We start from the raw sequence: 24,025 nt of genomic DNA, 5'->3' as shown, positions 1-24,025 counted from the left end.
GGATTTATTCTCAAATGCGAGTTTCACTAAAATGGAAGTTTTGCTAAAATGCAAAATGGTAAACTTCTGCTTCAGTGGGATTCCTGCTTTAGCCTAAACTTCATCTTAGCATATCTTCAGTTTTAGCATAGCTTTCAAAATAACTCATGTTGTGGTTTTGCCATTGTGTTGTGGCTCTTTGTTCTGTAACTTTTGTTGATCCCTCTGGGCCAATGCAAGTGTGTTTTCCTCGCTTTCTGTAAGACACGTTCTAATGACCCGGGAATTGTGTAGAAATTCAGGGAATTTCCTCATTGAGTTTGCATGTCTATAAAAAAAAAAGTCCACATCTTGCTGACTGGTTACCTGAATTGTGAGTTTCTGTGGTCGTCTGTTATGTATCTTCCTGTGACGGACAGGTGACGGTCCACCACAGCAGTATGTGGACGTCCACTGAAAGGACGTCCACATACTGCAGAGACCAACCTGTATTTACTTCTGTCACCTTCTTCTATGTAACTCACAGTTAAAAACAAAGAACTTCCATTTCAAGCTGTTTTCAGCCAATGAAACCATGTTTTGTTGTTTTGTTGAAGCTAAAATAATAAGCTATCTCTCCCAGCTCTCACCTAGCGCCCAACTTTCCTTCCTCAGTTGTTTAATCACTCGCTGGCTTTTGTTCCATCCTCCAGCAGAGATAAGTTATGCAGCAGCTGCTACACATGAAGTCCAGAGTCTGTATTCAAATAAAATAATAATAATAATAATAAAAAAAACAGGAAATGTGTGAAGGATGGCGCACACCTAGGCAGCCGTCTCTTAGAGTGTTTGCTTGAATAAGATCTGTGCTCGGCATAATGGCTTCTCGGGCTACCTGTGTGTGTGCTGATAAACACACGGCACACCGTCATCTCCAACCTGCTCACAGCGACCTCCATCTGTTGCCACTTTTGAAAAGAGCGTCTGAAAACAGATTTGTGTAATTTGGCATGTTCTTTCAAATGGAAATAATCCGCCTGTTTCTCTTTCTGGGGCTGGAGGGTGGGGTTGGGTGGGGGGTGCTCTCCTCCGCCGCAGCTTTCAAGGTTAGATTAACGGGACGTTTTTATCGCGCCGGGTTCAGTCCGGATGTTTGAAGCACACAGAAGGCCTCTGTGCGCTGCGCTCTCTGCCTGCTATCGGCTCGTGAGAAAGGAACCGTGACTGTAAAAAAGTTTTGCCCCGGAAAGAGAAGTGAATGGATGAAAGTACGATTGCAACGATGTGGAGAAAAATTCAAAGGACATAAAAGCGACTCAACCAATTTTGAAGTAGAGAAAGTGGCTGTCAGAAGTTAGCGGACACATTACTATGACCTTTGTGTCGCCATTAAATACCATTTCATAGCAGTATCGCCAGTGGCAATACAAATGTCTCTAATTTGAAATGCTCCTATTTTCAGTTTGCCCAACAGATTAGCTTAGCTGGAGATATCCTGCATGAAAGTTTTGGTTATGACGATTGTTTACTTCCTGTTTTTGATGTTGTCTTGAAGCACCAGTAACTAAAGAGACCGCCCCAAAGCAGGAAGTGGATCATAGCACAGGGCATTCTGGGTAAATGCCAACAAAACTAACATGCTAGTTTAGCGCTAGGAGGAGAAAATGGCTCATGGTCTTTTTCTAAAAGCAAAACAGAAATCCTGCTACGGCTAAAATCTGACACCACGCCATTTTTGTTTGCATTTCATGAAGAAAGTTCTGCTCGGTGTCTTCTTCAGTGGTTCAGTGGCACCACAGGAGAGGAGGGGAACAGGTTGCTGAATGTTTGACAAAAACATTCTGTGTACTGTATGTATGTATGTATGTATGTATGTATGTATGTATGTATGTATGTATGTATGTATGTATGTATGCATGTATGCGTGTGTGTGTGTGTGTGTGTGCACGTGCGTGCGTGCGTATATAATATACAGTATATATTATGAATATATTTATATAGAATATCACACAAAACAATCTTCACATAGTGCATAGAGGCAAATCTGTCATTTTTGCGCCTTATTTTGATCATCTTTTTGAACAAAAATGTAATTTCTTATAAGATTGTCAGACATATACATGTTCTACCCAGATTTCTGAAATTATTCATCGTAAATTTGTAATTGTAAATGTTCTGACTCGTGTATCATATAAATCATAAATGCTTTTGTTTTTCCTGACGTGTTCTTTTATCTAGCCGATTGGTCTACGCCTTACATCTGCTCCCGTAACCTCCACCACGCGCTGATGCCAAAACAAAACTCCAGCCTCCCAGATGACAGAAGTACACACCGTCACGCTATGCTTCAGAGTGGTTTGGCGGAGAACCCGGGCTCCAGCCTAACCCGGTCAGCCAGTCCTGAACACGCTGCTGGAGCAGGATGGGAAACAGCAACGCTTTTCTGTCTGAGCTCCAAGGTGAGGCCGAAGCCAAAGGTATGGTGATGAAAGGTATGCCCTTTTGTGAGGACTCCAGTTTTCTGTGTTTTCAGGTTTTTTCTCTGTAGGACTCTTTGCTCAGCCAAAGTATATAACCGGTGTCATCAGATGTGTTTTGTAGCTCTGGCTTGTGAAAAAGCAGAAGCTGTGAGTTCAAAAGGGAAATTCTGCTGACAGAGAAACAAGCTCCGGCTCTCCAAACCTCACATGTTTACATGTGCTCTCTTGGTTACAAGAAGTGATTAAAGGAAAAACTGATTGTGTGTGTGATTAGTTGAGACTGCAGCTGCATGTTATGCACCAAATTATAACAAACAGGAAAAAACTATTGTTTGATGCTGAAACTCCGTTTATGTTTAATGAGTCAGTGTTAGCATCCCTTTGATCAGACCGGCCGCTCATGGAAACGTTCCCTCAGATACACCATGACCTGCCAGTGTGTGACCGCGGTCTGACACACACCTGGGGAACCACTTTGCTTTCCTGAACTCCACCAGCAGCTAAATGCTGCGTGCCCAATTTCATCGCTATGGTTTCCTGTGAAGAAAAATATATATTTGTAATATTTTTTTCCCCGTACTGTGTATGCGGGATGATTTTGTTTTACGTTTAGCAAACTGTTTTAGCTCTTGCTTGATGGTAGCCATGCTTTAGTCTGTAAGCTAACAAAAAGCTGGATGATATTCAGGTTTAAGTTAATTATTTTTGGTCTATTTGCTTGATTTGCAATCATGTCAAAATTTTGCTTTGTGGAAAGTTTAAGTTTAAGCTAATTTGATGCTTTAAAGTAAAAAACATGGTTAGTTAATGTAGGTAATGCAAATTAAAGGGGCAGAATTATGTGTTTTAAAGGGACATGGTGGAATTTTATAGCATTATCAAGTAAACTATGTCACCTTCAGTTGTTGAAAAAACTGCTACGTAAATCAAATATGGCTTAAAACAAATTTGACTGCAATTTAACGCCTTGAAATTGGGCATCTGCCTCTTTAAGAAACTCCTGCCCTTTCTTGTCAATGTTCTCTGCTGTGTTTTCATCTGTCTGTGGTTAATCGTTTAACTCGTCTAAATGTAACAGAAAACCAAGGTCATGCTGCTACGGCCACTGCTTTTTTGATTCCTGAACTCTGATTTCAAACACTAATATTGTTGTTTCTAAATTATTTTCTTTGCATTATATGAGGTGTGAAAGCACTGCATCTTTTTTCGTTATTATTTTTGACCATTTCTCATTTTCTGCAAATAAGTACAACATTTTTGCTTGGAATTTCAGAGACATGTCAGTAGTTCATAGAATAAAAGAACAATGTTTATTTTACTCAAATATAAACCTATAAAGAGAAAAATCAGAGAAGCTGATCATTTTAAGTGCTCTGTTAATTTTTTTCCAGAGCTGTATATTCTTTTTTTCTATCCCTTCTTTTAGTTAACCTTTTAAATAAACCAGACATGTTCACTTATCCTCCCGACCCCACTAGAGACAAGGGTGTAAGAAAATGGATGGATGGATGTTCACTTATTCCCATCTCATATTTTAGCAAATAAGATTCTAGAATATTTATTTCTTGGATTCTTTGCAATTTCTCTCAGCGTTGTTTGGTATAGTTTTGAGGTAAATTTGCTGAAACGTCCACTTCTGGGAGGATAATTCTCATAAATGTATGAATAAACATGCATCTCTTCGCATTAATGGAATAGAAAATGTTTGGAAATGCCAATATAACTCCTCTGGGATTATTGGACGGCAACAGTTGCTTCTCCAAGGCGACGTCTTTCTTGCTAATCGTTGTGTATGAATACACCTGACTGATGTGATCCCTACTGGCTCCGTCAACCAGTTTTTGTCAAGTGGATTAAGAAAAACTACGAAACAATAAAACCCAAAAGCATTTCTCTAAGAAAAATACTCCATCCGTTTCTCAACTGACAATTTCCAAAGTCTTTTGCTGATTCTGGAGCCGCGTCTCGTCAGACGGCAGCTCGTCAGGTTGAGTGACGCGTTCAGGGAGGCTGAAACACGTGGGGAATGAAAACAAGCTGCGTTCACACGCCGTTTTCTTTCCCACACCGACACCTTGATGATTCTCACCTCCATTACTGCTCACCTTCTGTTCCCGGCAGGACTGCTGGATGTCAGCCTCCGTCTCCATCTAGTAAACATGCTCTCTCACCGCCGGGGCGACACGCTCTCCAAAAAGCCGTGCTGAGCCTGAGCAAATGCGCTCAGGCCGACAGACGAGCGCTCGCAGCAACCCACAGAAAGGACGACAAGTGTACACACATGTGACCCCCGCAGAGGAAGTGAGATTAGCTTTTTGCTGCTGCTGTAATTCAGTTATCCCTCTCAGCCCGAGGCCAGGCGGCGGGCAGCCAGCCGGCCGGGCGGGGAGTGGGATTCTGCTGCGTCCAGACTTTTGTCTGATTGGCGGCTTTGCTCATCCCTCCTGCACGCAGGTGACCGTCTTCTTCCCAGAGTCTGGCTCCTCTCCACGTTCTGCGCTCCCCTCCCCTCGGTTTCCACACAACCTCTCGACACCAAGGCTTCTCTCTTGCTGCTAATCTGCCATCTTAAATATGGCTGCCGTGACAGCTTGCTTTGTGACATGACTCTTGACTCAGGAATTTCACCGCGGCAGAAGGGTCTGGGATTGCACTGGCACCTACAGTAAATATAGCACAAACATTTACAAAAGTTCAAGCAGAAGGCCACTGGTGTAATATTTAATTTAGCGGCGAGACTCTGTTACAATATTAATTTAACTTATGGGTCTGTAATTGATCAGTCGTGTTTCAAAGGCGAAAACATTTTCAAATTAAAAAACGTTTTTTTTGCTAAGTTATTTCATAAATAGATACATGAGCACAATGACAAAGATATTTATTGTTTCTAATCTTTTATTTAGATAATTCAACCATCAGATTGTACAAAGTTATATTTTAACACCTTTCATCTTTCCAGTGTTTCAGGAAATCCTGATCATTCATGGATCTTCTTTAGAAATGTGGACTGTAAACACTGATGTTAGCGTTTTGGACATGTTTAGCACTGAGATGCTATTTTAGGCTTCAATAGCTTCGCTGATAGGCTAACTCCCTTTAGCAAACTTGAATATAGATTTTTTTTAATCAAAATTTATTAACACCTAGTGGGTCAAGAGAAACAGATTTATCATTCATTGTTTTTCAAACGTTATGTGTCAGATATACAGGCGTACCAGAAACACATGAACACAAAGGTTCCGGTCTGAGCCTGTGTTGCAATTTGAACTCAGTTTATTGACATGAATTAAAATTTTCTCATTTTAGACCCAGAGGCGTAACCAAAGAAACCAACATATTCTACAATGTTGAATATGAAGCTGTGGTTCTGTTAGACAAACCAAAACATCGTCTGCATAATGCTTCACCAACTCTGTGTTGCCTCACTATATCTTTTTTTTTTAGGCTCAAAACCAGGTCAATCATACAACATTAATGTGTTCATTTCAGAAAAATTAAACGAAGACAATAAAAATAAATTTAAGCTATAGCGGCTTTGGTTCAGTTTTACAGCTACTGTAACCACTGATCAGTTCCACACATCAGTTACAAAACTGATCCATATTTTTGACAGTTCAATCACAACCGTCTGACTTCAGGTCCTTACTGTAATGACGGTTCTTTTCATTTGCAGATTACCGATGGACCAGGATTATTTATAGCTATTCATTGGAGTTCAGGTTGAACATTAAATACACAGTTTTGTTCTAACATATTTGTCTTTAAGATCAGGATTTATGAACATAAATCATATTTACTGTTTTAGACCTGCAAGATGTACAGATCAAACATCCCAACATTTTCCTCTGGAGCAATATTTCCAAAGGAAATACTCTGTTTAACAATAATTCTTCAACAATAAACTTTGTTTCTGACAGCAAATGAGAGAGAAAAACACCAAAGAACATAAATCAAGTACACAGAAATCTGTATTTATCAACATGTCATCAAAGTATTTCATATCAAAAAATGGTCTTTCAAACTTTCAATATTACGATCTGTCAGAATGAAACATCTTAAGTTTTATTTATTTATTTTACCTAAATCTGCCAGCAGTTTAAATAATTATCAGTTTTTATTGCTAGAAAGAAAAGTTGAGCAGATATCATCCATCAACAAATCAGGACTCAGCAGCCTGGCGGGTGAGCGGCTTGGTGTCTGACTCTGAACTGCGATCACGCGCGCAGACCACGCATGCTCATGTAGTGAGTCACGCGCGCGGGCATCAACGGAGCCTCGCAGCGGGAGGCAGCCCCGCTGGCGCAGGTTTCGCCACTTTTTCCTCCCGGTTTTTGGAAAGAGGTCTCGTTCTCCAAGGTGTGTCTAAACAGAGATGACATGTTGGATGTGCTGCCATGAGCCGCGCTGCTACCGCGCCAGAAAAGCAGCTGCGCTTGTTTTATTTCCTTCTTTTTCTCTTTCCGTTTCTTCTCTTTCCCTGCGAAACGCAGCGCAGTGCCAGAGAAAACACAGTCATTGTTTGTTTTTAATGCTTGTTCCATTCCTCAGGTTTTTATCCCGACTTAAAAATACCGACGAGTCGGGGAGGAGGCTTGACAAGCGGAGTGACGCTCGTGTTAATTTGGGCCTCTGACGCCTGAGGACTTCTCTGTCATGTTGCATTAAACACTTCGTTTTTTGTTGTTTTTTCCCCCCGTTCACGCTGACATGTTTTTGTACAAACGTTTCCTTGTGACTTGATTCCTTCATTACGTGACGCCACGGCGTTTCACCGTGTTCGACGTATCATCTGATACGTCTGAACGGATATCTAATGAGACGCTGATGGACAACTCGGAGGGAGAATCATGTCAGAGAGGCAAAGAACGGAGGAGGAGGTGATCCGGATTGGACGGTTCCGATTCTGGAAACGTTCCGGATTCCTTTTCAACACTTTGACACTTTTCTTTTAAATAGGATGTCTCCAATTAGACTGATGTAGCAGCACACAGAAGATCCCCCTCCAGGTAGGTTATAAAACATGTAAAAATACACCGTTTTCTTTCATATGCAGCTGAAAAGGGAGTTATAAAGTGTAGTGGATCATAACTGTCATCCAATCACGTCACATTAGGTGTTTTTTTTGTGTGCGCTTATTTGAGGAAAGTGTTTACTTTTATATTTTTGAGAAACACAAATAAAAGTGAAGTAGCAATAAGCACAACACACGAGCAACTGAAGACTAAAATCATTGAAGTATTGAGAATAATCCACTATATTTGTTCTTGTTTTATTTTACCAGAAAATGCAACTTTTAAGATGATTAATTGCTCCTTTTCCTCTCGGAGCAGGAAAATGTTGCTTTGTAGCAGTTTTTAAGGATTTTAGCTGCTAATTTTGAACCTGACAGGATGTAAATATGGTCATCTTTGTAAAAGAGCTGCTTGATTATGGAAAAAAAAAGTGTATTTTGGTCAATGTTGAACTGTGATTATATTAACCTTTTTTTACTTTGTAGAAACATATTTATTGCACTTGGAGAACAGAGATTTACCTTGAACAGAATCCTTTCCTATTGATGTTTTTTCTTAAACTGACATTTATTAAAATGTAGGAAATTATTCAAAATATTCTAAGCAATAGAGAATATTCTGTATTGCTTATAGTGAATACAGTTTTTCATGTATTCATCTTGTAATACATGAAAAACTGATAATGTATTACAAGAGGTTATTTGGATTACACAAATTTGTTCACGTTTTAGTGCATTAATATACTAAAAATATAATGCATGTATTTAGATTTAGGTAACGTGATCCATAAACAAATTGATTTAAACTCCATTATAGGGGCAGTATTAACATAACATTTACTTTTTTGATCATTACATCATGTTAGAATGTTATTCCTTCATTAGAAACACACCTCTTGCCTTGATTCTTTCATGTTTGATTAGTCGTTTAATCTCTATGGCAACCATTAAGCTGTGGAAAATACCTGGTTGAAGGATGAAGCTCTTCCTCTGAGCTCACAAATCCCCTTAATCGCCCTCAACTCCTTCAGACTAGCCAGCAGCAGTTAGCAAACACCTGATGAAAGTGAACATCTGCTGAGCTCATTATAGGAGCTACTTCTTAGTGAAATCCCAGTAAAATGTTTTTGAAGGGTTAATAGGGGAGTCATGACTTCCTGAAGGCGGAGTTTCAGAAAGAGTAGGAGTTTTTAAAGAGACGGAGACCCACTTCCAAGGTCTCTTGGTCCTGACTTCAAGTTTGGACTTGAAGTCAAGTCGACTTCAAGTTTGTTAAAGTCAAGTTTAGCAAACTTGACTTTGTTAAATTACAAAGTCAAGTTTCTTTTAAGTTAGTTTAAGTTTAAGTTCTTTTAAGCATTTTATAAAAACTGAAGGTAACTTGGTTTGCTGTAAAATTATACTGTGTGGCTGTAAAACATAATACAGACGTGTTTCTGGTTGTTGCAGACAATGTTTTTTTCTCTCACAACTCAGATATTCCAATGTTTTTTCTAGCAAATTTGCAACTTTTCAAAATCAGAAATTTCCTTGTTTTTTCCTGAAAACATTTTCAGGAAAAAAACAGGAGTGAGTTGTTTTGGGTGGAAACTCAGTTCTCCTCTTTTTCAACATACAATGGCCCTCAACACGCCGTCGTACTGTTCAGTGTTTGCCCCCCACTCCCCACTGGGTGAGCAGTAGTCCCAGTCTGGCTCTGCCGCTGCCTGGTCCACCTTCCTGGACCAAGTCCAGCTCAAGAGACAAAAGTTCTTTGTGGGAGGACAGACATGTGACAAAGATATGAGACCAGAGTTCTCCAATGGATCCTTTACATAGAAAATACTGCCTCTGCTTTGATTTCAGAGAAATTCCTCGATCTGAAACTATAAACAAATCTTAATTTGAAGGATCCAGTGATGTGTTTGCCCTGCAGGACCTGCGCTGCTTTTAAACACCACTTCCTGTGTGTCAGGTCCAACGGCGCTCCGGCATCTCCTATCCTCTCCTCTCCACCTGATAAGCTGTTTAAAGCTGACAGAGCAGGATCCCGACTATCTGCTAAATGGAAACACGATGAAAGCGACCCACACTCAGCCGATTGCCTTGGCTTGCATGATTCCGTCTCCCTGGCTGAATTAGTGCTTACAAGGTGGCAATAAAACAACCGAGAGTCGTAACGCAGAGTTCAGGTTCTGAAGCGGTGCTGTGCTGTAAGGGATGGTGGTGGTGGTGGTGGTGGTGGCGGTGGGGGGTCATAGGTACTGCTGCAGATTCTGGTCCGGACCTGAGTGGGTATCGGGTTCGCTGCAGTGGCTCCAGGTCCCGTACCTGGTTCAGATTTACCGCCTCCCTGGAACAGAGCGAGGAACGTCACCTGCATCTGGTTTCCACTGACAAATCAAAGCCAGTTGTGGTGGGAGGGCAGCGCAGTTAACCAAAACAGGGCCGCTTAATCATTTTTACAGCCAGTAGGAGTTGCAGCTTTTAAATTTATGTTCCTGTGGTCTGTTAGTCATTGCTTTGGGTGGATCCCAGCAGCGGCAAAGAGGAGAGGAAGGTACAGATGCGGCTGGTGGAGGTGGAGCCAAACAGACAGGAAGTCTCTGAGGACAGCATGAGGTGGGGGGATGGAGGGAAAGGGAGGGTTGGGGGTCGTGGAGAGGATCAGGTTCAGGTTGGACTGCAGTGGGTGTTGCTGCACAAACGGAAAGACGAGACGCCGGTACGGCTGATGTCATTCTTACACTGAATTGTTACGGTAACGTGAAATAGAGGGAGTCGTTTCTCAGATCAAAACATAACATGATAAACAGTTATTGATGGGAAGATTTTATTTAGTTCCTTGCTTCCTTCCAGCCATGTTTCTCTGTAGAACTCCTTCAGCAGGACGAGCTGCAGCAACACTGATGAAAAGCTCCAGCTTTTCATCTGTTTGGTGCAGAACCAGAACAAAAAACAGAAGCAGAATTCAGCTTCCAAAAAACTGCAAAACAAGGAACACAGAGTTCCTTTAATATTAGACTAAAACTCCATCTGGTTACATAATAAATTAAACATTGACCATCATATTTGATATGTTTGATTTTTGGTGATGGCACTCATCAAAATGTAATGTTTGTTCAATTGCTGACTGTGTGGTGTTTTCTTTATAACTTTGTGATTTTCAGTTTTTATTATGTAAAGCATCTTGGACCGACTTGTTGCTGAAATGTGCTGAAATATGGAAGAGGGATTAGTTCAGTGTGTATGAATGCAGTCAATTCAGTTCAGAATCTGCCTGGCTAAAACTCCCATGGACTGATATTACAATACAGACAGACGACCCTCACTGATTCCAAACACACAAAGCTGGGTGGAGCCAACATCTGATGAAGATTTTAAGCTGATTGGCTGCTGCCTCTCTGCACTGACAGGTGGTTCTGTTTTCAGGAAGTGAAACTCACACAGTCACTGTGACTGAGAGCAGAATCAGCTGGACAGAGAAACTTTCTCCTGCTCCATCTGTCTGGATCTACTGAAGGATCCGGTGACCACTTCCTGTGGACACAGCTTCTGTATGAAGTTACTCAGTCAGTTGTTCTGAAATGAAAACTGGTTTAATGAAAACATTAAATTCCAATCCAATATATTTATGTTTGTGGTTGTAATGTGATAATCCAGAATGCTGCTGCTGGAGTTCTGACTAAAGCCAGAAAGATAGAGAACATGACCCCATGGGCTCCCTGTAGCTCAGAGAATAGACTTTTAAATACTGTTAGTTTATAAATCATTGAACGACCTAGCAATCTTCCAGACCTCTCAAGTCTTCCGTTTCTGTCTTCTGCATTCGCAAAACCAAAACCAGAACCAAACATGGAGAAGCAACATTCAGCTTCTATGCTTCACAAATCTGGAAAAAACTTCCAGAAAACTGCAAATCAGCCAAAACACTGAATTCATTTAAGTCTAGAATAAAAAAGACATTTGGTTACATAATAAATGAAACATTGACCAGCATATGAATATATATGATTTTGGTGATGGCACTTATCAAATTGTAATGTTTGTTCAAATGCTGACTGTATTGTGTTTTCTTTATCGCTTTGTTATAAAGTTATAAAGAAACGTTATAACTTACATGATACAAACCATTACATAATGTTTTTGTTATGTAAACCATCTTCAACTGACTTGTTGCTGAAATGTTCTCCACAAATTAACTTGATAAATTGAAATATGGAAGTTGTAAGTTCAATGGGTAAGAATACTTTTGACTGCTGAAACAGCATGGAACGAGCCCTTTGTGGCCGGAGGAACCTCCCTGAGGCATGTTGGAGCCAGTGTGTAGCTCATCTCATCGAGTCTTTTTGACCTGGTACTTATTAGGAGAGAGGGCCCCGGTTTTGTGTAGCGGGTGAGGTGGAGATGACACAGGTAGTGGATCAGAATGACGGCGATCTGCAGCTAAAGGAGGAAAATCGTGGGAATCCAGGACGCTACAGTGGTTTTTTTGAGGGAGTGGACCGATGGCGCTGTGACGTTTCCCAACAGATGCCTTGTGCCGGCGAGTCCTAGCCGTCACCCAACAATCCGAATGAAGTTGAACTACGGGGACTTTTGGGTCTTGCACAGGTCTAGTGTCAGCCAGCTGGCCAGTGGTTGCTGGTGTCTGAGTCTGGCCAATCACCACGATGTCCATGCAGTTCTCCATGTCATGTGTCCTACATAGCATTGATAGTTTACACTCTAGTTCAGTAATTTTCTGAAAAAAATTTGAAACAGCCCTGGCATCTTGCTGGAGAAATTTCAAGAGCCATTTGAAGAGACTTGATCACAGATGACAGCCAACTACACGTTGTGTTTCGTCTCAGCGAACTAGTTAACTTGGTTTCTGGAAAATTTTACTAAATCAGCTGCTCCTCTGGCAGATTTTTTTGACCTTTAGACATCAGAGCAGAGATTAGAATAGATTTCAGAGATCTGAGTTTTGGTAACTCAGTCAGTTGTTTTGAAATAAAAACTGTATTGATGATGATTAAACATTAAACTTATCATTTTAAGAGCCTTCCTCCTCTTCCTGGAATCAAAGTCCGATATTAATTCTTCCTGCTTCCAAACATAAAGTTGGGTGGAGCCAACATCTGCTGAAGATAAAAGCTGTTAACTCACACAGTCAATCTGACTGAAAGCAGAAATGAAGAAGAATCAGCTGGACAGAGAAACTTTCTCCTGTTCCATCTGTCTGGATCTACTGAAGGATCCGGTGACTACTTCCTGTGGACACAGCTACTGTGTGAAGTGTATTAAAACCCACTGGGATGCAGAGGATCAGAAGGGAATCCACAGCTGCCCTCAGTGCAGGGAGACATTCACACCCAGGCCTGTCCTAAAGAAGAACACCATGCTAGCAGCTTTAGTGGAGCAGATGAAGAAGACTGGACTCCAAGCTGCTGCTGCTGACCATTGCTATGCTGGACCTGAAGATGTGGCCTGTGATTTCTGCACTGGAAGAAAACTGAAAGCCTCTTACTGTGAGAAACACCTTCAGCCTCATTATGATGTGGCTCCTTTAAAGAAACACAAGCTGGTGGAGCCGACAAAGAACCTCCAGGAGAACATCTGCTCTAAGCATGATGAGGTGATGAAGATTTTCTGTCGTACAGATCAGAAGTGTATTTGTAGTCTGTCTTTAATATATGAACATAAAGGTCATGACTCAGTGTCAGCTGCAACAGAAAGGACTGAGAAGCAGAAAGAGCTGGAGGAGAGACGAGGAAACATACAGCAGAGAATCCAGGACAGAGAGAAAGATGTGAAGCTGCTTCAACAGGAGGTGGAGGCCATCAATCACTCTGCTGATAAAACAGTGGAGGACAGTGAGAAAATCTTCACCCAGCTGATTCGTCTCCTCCAGAAAAGAAGCTCTGATGTGAAGCAGCAGATCAGATCCCAGCAGGAAACTGAAGTGAGTCGAGTCAAAGATGTTCAGGAGAAGCTGGAGCAGGAGATCAGTGAGCTGAAGAGGAAAGACGCTGAGCTGGAGCAGCTCTCACACACAGAGGATCACAACCAGTTTCTCCTCAACTACCCCTCACTGCCAGCACTCAGGGAGTCGACACACTCATCCAGCATCAACATCCGTCCTCTGAGACACTTTGAGGACGTGACAGCAGCTGTGTCAGAGCTCAGAGACAAACTACAGGACGTCCTGAGAGACTCATGGACAAACATCTCACTGAAAATCACTGAGGTGGATGTTCTACTGTCAGAACCAGAACCAAAGAGCAGAGCTGGGTTCTTAAAGTATTCATGTGAAATCACACTGGATCCAAATACAGTAAACACAGAGCTGGGACTATCAGAGGGGAACAGGAAGGTGAAGGTGATGAATCAACATCAGTCTTATTCTAGTCATCCAGACAGATTCACTACTTGGCTTCAGGTTTTGAGTAGAGAGAGTATGACTGGACGATGTTACTGGGAGGTGGAGTGGAGCGGAGCACGGGTTTATATAGCCATTGCATACAAGAACATCAGCAGAGCAGGAATTGGCTATGAATGTGTGTTAGGACATAATGACAAATCTTGGGCTTTAGTGTGTCGACAAAACAGTTTAATTTTTTATCACAACAACATCTGGACCTCCATCTCAGGTCCAGGTTCCTCCAGAGTAGGAGTGTTCCTGGATCACACAGCAGGTCTTCTGTCCTTCTACAGAGTCTCTGAAACCATGACTCTCCTCCACAGAGTCCAGACCACATTCACTCAGCCGCTGCTGGCTGGAGTTTGGGTTGAGAACATTGGAGACTCTGCAGAGTTCTGTAAACTAAAATAGATTTCCTCTCTTCTCTCTGATTGTTGATCAGGTTCTTGGTTTCTGATGTCTCTGCTCTGCTGTTCTGTTCTTTATTTTTCTGCTTTAGATGCAGTTCTCCGTGTTCCAGGAGCCATAAAGGAAGTCACTGCTGATGTTTTTATTTTTAGATGACAGAAAAAATATTTCTAAACATGGAAATGTAAACTTCTCTGGAGGCTCATAGTTTTACTGTAACGTTTAATGTATTATCTAAGCATATTTATTAATTTATATTAATGTATTTGGATGTCCTGGTTTCTCTGTTGGTTATGTTTAAATCAGTTAATATTACAGTGAACTGAACTTTTGTTTTTTTCTGTATTTTGATCCAAGGCAGAAACAGAAACTAAAACTTAGAACTGATGCCGTTTTCTTCTCAATTCTTCAGATTTAGATCAGAATAAATGTTTCATGTTTTGACTCTTTGGATTCATTCAATAAAACATCTTGATTACTGAGAAATGTGGAAAGATTTTTTCTTGATTTTTACAATAAATTGTAAGTTTTGTCATCTAAATTTCAGAACCATTTCCTTCAGAGCGTCTCTTGTGATGCTTGGTTTCACTGCTTCCAGCACTGCAGCAGAGATTACAGAAAGAATAATTTATTACAGGAACCAAAAGGTTAACCTGTCAATACAAACAATGTTCAATCAGTGAATTTATCCATAGAAAATTTGGCTTGTGATTTTTGTTCTAATTTAGTTTTTTAATTCATATAATAACGTTAAAATTCAGTCTATATCAAAGTTCTCATACGGAATCAGATTCAGTGAATAAACTGAGTAAATATTTAACTCTTGATTGCAAATAAAGAGACAAAGGTTTCAGCTCCAGCTCTGCTTTTTACTCCAAGCAGTAAAACTTGTTAACCCTCCATCTTCTATCTGTTCTTAAACACAGCAGCTCCTCTCTGACCACAGGTCTCCTAGTTTCGTTCCCTTCAGGTCTGGAAACAGACACACACCTCTAACACACCAAATGTTGACAGAGACAACCGAAGCAGAAATAGTTGTAAGGATTTGATTAGGACAGACTCATCCTGCTTTCAAAGATTCTCACAGACTGCTGCAGCCGCCGTATGAACACTAATGACTCCTCTCAGGTTTAATGGAGAAACAAATGGAATCTTTCTTTTCCGTTTATTGTAACAATCAAGAAAAATGTTTCCATATTTCTCAGTAATCAAGATGTTTTATTGAATGAATCTAAAGAGTCAAAACATCAAACATTTATTCTGATCTAAATCTGAAGAATTAAGAAGAAAACAGCATCAGTTCCAAGTTGATATTAGCTTCAGATTCTTCTTTGGACTGAAATAAGGAAAACGGAAACAAGTTCAATGCACTTCGGAATCAACTGATTTAAACAAAACCAACAGACATCCACCTGCAGAGCAGTTGGTGGGGGTGGGTGTTGGCAGAGGGGGCTTGAGCCTCTACCGCTTTTACTCTTGATGTCCCAAGTGCTCTTTTTTTTTTTTTTTCCATAATTTTTTTTCTAGACAGGCACAAAAAGGAGGCCTGCTTGTTGCCCCTCAAATATAGTTAGAATATTTAGCTAAAAATAACAATTTGGCAAAATAAATGACTCTAGCTTCCCTTGGTCTAATATTGACTGAACTATTCTCAGTGCCTCTGCCTCCATCGTGAGGAGGAGGAGGGGGGGGGTCTGCAACCTCTAACTATCAGATTATGGACAAAGATACATATTTTCCCAACATACACTTGTTTGTGAATAAAAACATAGGTTTTATGTTGAAGGTAGAAAAATTGTTTATTTTCGTAATTGTCTTTGTAATGGCGGGAAAAAAAACCTCCTACCCTCTAAGCACAGAAATGGTTTGGTTGCCAGTGATGGCATAGTTACTTTGAAAAAGTAACTAATTGGATTACTGATTACTCCTTGAAAAAGTAACTTAGATTACCAATTACTTGATTTGGAAAACAACTAAATTACAATAAAAGTAACTTTTTAAATTACTTTCAGCAGCTGCTAACAACGCCCCACCAGCTGTGAACATTACATTGAGCTTTGCTAAGACTTAATAGCAGGTTATTTTATAATGGTAACATCAACAATGTGTCTCCACTTTGAGCTGGAGGGGAGATTGTAATGGTTACAACAGTACAAAAAAAACTTTTGTACTTTTTGCATGTTTATGTGCGTTCCTGTATTGTCTGGAAAACTATAAATAGGATTGTAGAATTGTCGATATAATTCAGAGGTAATATACAGGTCTTTCTCAAAGAATTAGCATATTGTGATAAAGTTCATTATTTTCCATAATGTAATGATAAAACTAAACTGTCATATTTTAGATTCATTGCACACCAACTGAAATATTTCAGGTCTTTTATTGTTTTAATACTGTTGATTTTAGCATACAGCTCATGAAAACCCAAAATCCCTGCCTTAAAAAATTAGCATATTTCATCCGCCCAATAAAAGAAAAGTGTTTTAATACCAAAAAAGTCAACCTTCAGTTATGCACTCAATACTTGGTCAGAAATCCTTTTGCAGCCTTCAATGCGACGTGGCATGGAGGCAACCAGCCTGTGGCTCTGCTGAGGTGTTATGGAGCCCAGGATGCTTTGATGGCCTTAAGCTCATCCAGAGTTTTGGGTCTTGCTTCTCTCAACTTTCTCTTCACAATATCCCACAGACTCTCTATGGGGTTCAGGTCAGGAGAGTTGGCAGGCCAACAGTAACACCATGGTCAGTAATACCAGTGGTTTTGGCACTCTGAGCAGGTGCCAGGTCGTGCTGAAAAATGAAATCTTCATCTCCATAAAGTTTATCAGCAGATGGAAGCATGAAGTGCTCCAAAACCTCCTGATAGCTGCTGCATTGACCTGCCCTTGATAAAACACAGTGGACCAACACCAGCAGCTGACATGGCTCCCCAGACCATCACTGACTGTGGGTACTTGACACTGGACTTCTGGCATTTTGGCATTTCCTTCTCTCCAGTCTTCCTCCAGACTCGGATACCTTGATTTCCGAATGACATGCAAAATTTGCTTTGATCTGAAAAAAGTACTTTGGACCACTGAGCAACAGCCCAGTGCTGCTTCTCTGTAGCCCAGGTCAGGCGCTTCTGCCGCCTTTTCTGGTTCAAAAGTGGCTTGACCTTTGACCTGGGGAATGCAGCACCTGTAGCCCATTTCCTGCACACGCCTGTGCACAGTGGCTCTGGATGTTTGTACTCCAGACTCAGTCCACTGCTTCCGCAGGTCCCCCATCGGTTCTTCTCCACAATCTTCCTCAGGGTCCGGTCACCGCTTCTCTTTGTGCAGCGTTTTCTGCCAAACCTTTTCCTTCCCACTAAAGTGCCTTGATACAGCTCTCTGGGAACAGCCTATTTGTTCAGAAATTTCTTTCTGTGTCTGACCCTCTTGCTTGAGGGTGTCAATGATGGCCTTCTGGACAGCAGTCAGGTCAGCAGTCTTACCCATGGTTGCGGTTTTGAGTAATGAACCAGGCTGTGAGTTTTTAAAAGCCTCAGGAATCTTTTGCAGGTGTTTAGAGTTACTTTGTTGATTCAGATGATGAGGTTAATCGGTCGTTCAGAGAACCTTTTCATGATATGCTCATTTTTTTAGGCAGGGATTTTGGGCTTTCATGAGCTGTATGCTAAAATCATCAGTATTAAAACAATAAAAGACCTGAAATATTTCAGTTGGTGTGCAATGAATCTAAAATATGACAGTTTAATTTTTATCATTACATTATGGAAAATAATTAACTTTATCACAATATGCTAATTTTTTGAGAAGGACCTTTATTAACTCGACGTGAACAAAGACACAGCAGGACGGATGATCTGGGAAATGATGGGCAGGGAGAGTCTGACTAAAACTAACTGGATGTCAGACAAATTCTGGGGTTTATGTCTGCTTATTTCCAAACCCAAAAAGCACAACCTGCGACTCATTAAATCTGCAAGCAACTTTAGAAAAAAACAAGCCAGAAACCACTTATAATAAACGGACTTCATGAGAGATACTCAAAATAGTTATTGTTTTTTACAGCAAAAAAAATGCCATCACCCGCTTCCCTTGTTACTTACTGATGATGTCAGTAATGAGTTACTACATCACTGTTGGTTGCAGAGAAAACTTCTGACTTTAATTTTATCAGACGGCAGTACAGGACTGAATGCCCGGTTGGCTACAGGCAGCCCGAGTCGGTCCCACTACTGTGGGTCAGAACCAGATATCTTGATGTAAATAAACGGTACAGACTGTCACCTCAAAGCCCCAGTACTACCTACCAACTGCTCTCTGCTTCACCTTAACCCAACGGTACCACCAGGCAGTTCGCACCACTGCTGACAGATCAGAAAAAATCCACCCCATAAATCCAGGGTAACCAAAATCCTGGATTTGGATAAGCTGAACAGCTTATTTCAGTTTGAAATAAACTGTTCAGCTTAAGAGAGGAAATCTATTTTAGTTTACAGAACTCTGCAGAGTCTCCAGTACCAACCCAAAGTCCAGCCAGCAGCGGCTGAGTGAATGTGGTCTGGACTCTGTGGAGGAGAGTCATGGTTTCAGAGACTCTGTAGAAGGACAGAAGACCTGCTGTGTGATCCAGGAACACTCCTACTCTGGAGGAACCTGGACCTGAGATGGAGGTCCAGATGTTGTGATAAAATTTAAAACTGTTTTGTCGACACTAACGCCCAAGATTTGTCATTATATCCAAATCCACTTTCATTCCCATCCCTTGCTCTGCAGGCAGTAAAAACATAATAACCCTCCATCTATTCTTAAACACAGCAGCTCCTTTCTGACCACAGATGTCCATGTTTGTAGGTCTACAAATGTATATATAATACAGAAATCAAAATTTTTTGAATATATGAAATAATCCCTAAATGTTTGTCATGGTAGGAGAGAGATACATTTTTTTACTCGGGTAATATTTTAAAAGGTTCAGTTTTTTTTTTCTTTTTTTACTGCTATGCACCTCTAAATTCATTAAAGCAGTATATCATCAAGAAAGTTAAAAAATAATGTCACCCTGATTTTTTTGTTCCTCTTGAAAAACTCTAAATATGCCAACAATAATTCTGATCTCCTTTAACCCTAAAACAAGCTACAGATATGAAACTCACACCAGAAAATGTTCTCGCATAACTCTATTTCTTTAAAACAGCAGGATATGTACCTTCTCTCTTTTCAACCAAACTATTGTCTTAATGATTTAAACCTCACACCAATAACACAGAGGACACACTGTTATGTAGAAAATATGACAATATTCTAATCCTTTCAGATAGCAGGACATGCATTTTGTGTTCTTTGTCTTTAGCCATCTTTTTTCTGCTACATGGTATTTATTTACTTGACAAAATGTGTCTTCTAAACCTGCTGTAAACATTAGTTCTGTATAACATCTTCCTTGAATGCAGGATGTGAAACATTTCTATTTGTTTCAATGTAAAAACCACCGAGTCTAGACTCTAGATTCTAGGCAGATATTAATTTGTGTCTCAGTTAACTCCGTTTTGCTGTAATGCATTCATTTGCTGCTGGTGTTCTGGGTGTATTCTGCCCCCCGTATGAACTGATGATGTAATGAAACCCATCCAGGCACAGATTACAGTTTGGACTTATTAGCACACTTTTTTTTCTGCTGCTTTGAGGAAACTTTCCTCTGAAGCTCAGATTTGCTAACCCGTTTCCGGTGCGTTAGCCACCCTGTCTGAAGCGGTGCAGGATCTGTGTGTTTAGATGCTCTGACCTCATTGGTTGAGAAAGTTTGGAGCGGCTTTAGAAGGCAGCTGTAGGTCAAAGCTGTTATCGGTCTGCAGACTCTGGTGATGCTCTCCTCTACTCTCCTCTGACTCGTTTCATTTAGCCAATCGCAGCTGAAGCTAAGTCCTTATTAGCCTCTTTTATTAAGCGCTAATTACCCTTTGACAGCAGCCAGCTGTTTGCATCCTGCACCTCCTGTCTGCTTAGTACGGATCCATGTGTGTGAGTGTATTTAGAAACGATGCCATTCGTCTCTGGAGGGTGACCTGCACCATAACATTGATGGAAACGTGCTGTTGGGTTCGGGTTTACGCTCGTCTCCCCGTCGCTCTGTTGGAGTGTGTGCGTGTGTGTGTTTTTGTTTTCCCAAATATTTTGAATCTGGAGAGTGACTCAAAGTGTTTGAGGATGACTCACTTTCTCCTCTTGGTTACGGCGCTTTGCGTTTGTATCTGTGCGAGCCTCAGATCATACACCTGACCTCTGACCCCAACCACCACGCGTTTCCATCAGCAGCACAAAAAACCTTTGGTTGGAAATTGTAAGGTCCCCTTTCGAAGAACCACTTTTGCTCAAAGTGCTCTGTCCGTGAGAGGATCTGCAGTTTGGAACTCACTTCCTGTTCATTTAAAGTCTGTAACCAGTTTTAGTACGTTCAAAAATCAAACATAACTCTGGTTATGTCAAAAACAGAACTGCACACATTTGTGATGTTTCACATTTTTCTGTTTGTCACAAACGGCAAAACGATCTGCAAAACGTATGAATGCAAACTTCAAAATGCACAAAAACAAACAAAAAAATACAGCAAACAAAAAAAAATTCCAAGTATAGAAAAACAAATGCTGTGTCCGCAGAAAATAGAAACTAGAGGCAAAATGCATCAAATAGCAAAAGCAGCAGCAAGCAGAAATCGCTGAAAACTCAGTCAAAACAGACCACTAGGGGGAGTCGACTACCAAATGATATGGGAGCAGCAGACCCTCAGTAGAGATGGGATGTCATAATTTAATGACCCAATAGTGTTGCTCCAGCAACAAGGACAAATGTAGCACTAAGAAAATTATCAATGAAAATCAATTCACGATATTAGTGGAGCTTAACGTCCAAAGGGTATGAATACTTTTATCAGGCACAGCAATTGAGACTTTTGTCTGATTTTAGCACATCTCACTCGTTTCCTTTCAGCATCTAAAACCATAAAGATGAGCAGGAGTCCTTGGCTGTCAGCAGTCGGTTAATGAAATGAGGGCCAAAAGAAGTTCAAAGTCAAACAGGACAAAAAAATAAAAAAACTAACACTTGGCGGATTACGTTTCCTCCTCCATAACTTTCTGTCTGAAAGTCAAAGTGTCTGCAAAGAAGGAAAGTTAATTCCATCATAAATCTGAAATATGATGCCTAAAACTTCTGGACGTGTCGTACTGTGGTGTGTGGTCAGATCATTAGTCCAGATGAGGAGCCTCAGGTGTTGACAGAGCCTCCTGTTGGACCGTCCGACTAGAAACTGGACAGGAAACAAGGGGACAGAGTCGACAGACAGACCTGAGGCAGGTGGCTGCGCCCTGTTTTTTTTTTTTTTTGTTTGCTGTATTTTTCTGTTGCATTTGTAAATCCATACTCGTTTTATGGGCTCCATCAGGACGGAGATCTAAATCTGGGTTAACAAGCACAGCTCACCGCTAAGAGCCCCGGGCAGCAGGAAAAGACGAAGGAAAGTCTCCCGTCGGAAATTTATTTCCTATAACTCATCTGAGGCCCCGAGAGTTTGAAGTGGCTGCTCTAGACTTTGGACAAGAAGAGAATTTTTTTTCAGCTCAGAGAAGGAACATATCTGCAGCGTGAGGCTGAGAGCAAATAGTAATCCGCACAGAAATAGTAACTCGGAACAAAAAAACGGGGGACACGCCGCGTTACGGGGAGCACGCGCTAAGCTTGGTTTGCTGCCTCATTGTTCGTTGGTGTCATTTCATGTAGAGAGGAAGAGGAAGAGACAGAGGAAGATGAGGAGTGGTGCTGGGCGGGCTCGTTGCCAGCAGGAAAAAAGAAAAGGCTGAGGCTCAACTATGTCACTTTGCGCTGAAGCCTGTGTTGAATGAACGCCGTCATCATAAACAAAACATGGCGGCGGGCTGAGCGTCTGCAGATGGTTAAGAGCATTAGGGAGATACCTGCCAAAGGGCCCGTTTCACCCCCCTCCTGATTCAGCTGTTGGAATTCAGCAGAGGAACCTGTGGCATATGGCCCGGCAAATATTGATGGATATTTTAATTACCCTCTGCATAATCTAATAATGCATGACAAACATTAGTGTTTCACCTTTACCGCAGCTCAGCTTTACAGGCCCAGGCCTCCAGTCACCTTCTAATGATAACTTATTTTATTACAGTCAAAGGTGCGACAACTCTGACCGACTTTCATGTCATGTTTTTTTAAGTACCGTGTGAAGCTCAGTCTTTATGTGGCGCCTTAATTAAAGTTTGTCAAAAATAAACCAATTTTGAGTTGTTTAGCCTGCCTTATGAAAAGCTGGGAGTTCATATTTTCATGTTATTCATTGATTTAGAAATAACACAATTTCAGACTTAAATAGTTAGCAAATTGTATATGTAGCTAAATCTTTAGTTTTTAGCTAAATATTTAGCTAACTAGCTAAGTGCTTAGCTAGTTAGTATTTGGTTATGTTTAGTTAACTAACCATTTAGCCAAAGTAACAAAGTGATTACAGTAACTAGAATGCACAATAAGACAGTGCTAGTTTCGGCTGGTAGTGAAATGTGTTGGTGAATTAATGACCACAGACCAGAAATTAAGTTTAAACTGCCGGCTCATTATTTGTTGAAAAAAAATGAAACATTTAAAAACAGTTGACATACATTTAACACAAAATTAAATGCAAAATAGTTTCCTCATTTCTTTCAGAATATTTTATTTAACACCCATTTTGAAATTTGAACCTAGTGTTGGGTATGCTATATTGGACATGCTTCATCCCAAACTTCATTGGTTGTGTCCATATTTTTTTAACATAGAACATAAGTGTGCAGCTTTAACTTTCCGTTTCAATTAAATAAAAATGTCTTACAAATAACATTCTTCACAGGAAGTACACTTTTTATCTCACTAAGTCCAGTTCTGTAAGATAACCGCGTCCCGAACGGCAGTCAGGTTTCAAAAAATGAAAAACTCTTCCAATAAAAATGGAAAAAAAGACTTAGACAGGTAGACTCTGGTCGTCGATTTATTTTCTTTTTCCTCTTTCACAGTACAACTGTTAGTTGTTTCTTTGTTTTCTTCTGCTTCTAGCGACAGAGAACATAACCTGGTTGGCTGGAGCTAGTCACAGGCTACACACCAATATGACCCTTCAGAATAAGAGATTTTACTCACGCTTAACCATTTTTAGACGTTTTTTAAACTAAATAAAATATAACGTGAAATACAACATTCCTAATGTTTGTAAAGAAAAATTATATTTTGAATGCTAAGACCTATTTAGTCTCTTATTTATTGCATATTTATCCATTTTATAGCTATTTTTATGAAAAGGCTTATATTTAGTGAGGGCTATGTTAACCAGTGTTACACCAAACTAGTTAAATGTTTAGCTAGTTTTAAACATTTAGCTAAATACTTCAGATTGTCACTATATAGTCACAATCTCATTGTACAATGCTTTAGTTTGTACAATGCTGTGTGGTACTGCTTTAGATTACTGTTGCATTAGGTGCTTCAAACGGCTCGTATGGTTAGTTTTCAGTCCCTAGTTTTAGGTTTTGTGAAGCCTTTACGAGTTGTCTTTGTTTTTCTTTAATGAGGCTTTGACTGTATCATCCATGAAAGCATTTAAGTTAATTAATGTAGACTTACTCGTATTTTTTACAATAACTGTATAGTGTGTCTTACCGTGTTTTGCTTTGTTTCTTTGTACTATAAAGAGATTGTATGCGTAAAAAGAAAAGCTTGTTGGAGGTCGGCAAAGAAACTGAGCTTAG

General features: G+C 40.5%; 1 protein-coding gene across 1 annotated transcript; it reads left to right on the top strand.

Moving 5' to 3' along the window:
• Window positions 1-12,580: 12,580 nt before the first annotated feature.
• LOC103467919 (tripartite motif-containing protein 16-like) lies at window positions 12,581-14,317 on the top strand. The gene has a single exon (XM_008414673.2). The coding sequence runs from the start codon at window positions 12,605-12,607 to the stop codon at window positions 14,243-14,245; it is 1,641 nt and encodes a 546-aa protein (XP_008412895.1). The 5' UTR covers window positions 12,581-12,604; the 3' UTR covers window positions 14,246-14,317.
• Window positions 14,318-24,025: the final 9,708 nt, after the last annotated feature.

The sequence above is a fragment of the Poecilia reticulata genome, linkage group LG7 (assembly GCF_000633615.1).
Source record: "Poecilia reticulata strain Guanapo linkage group LG7, Guppy_female_1.0+MT, whole genome shotgun sequence".
Lineage (NCBI taxonomy): Eukaryota > Metazoa > Chordata > Actinopteri > Cyprinodontiformes > Poeciliidae > Poecilia > Poecilia reticulata.
Note: the sequence above shows the minus strand (reverse complement) of the source record. Positions and strands in the feature narration are given on the sequence as shown.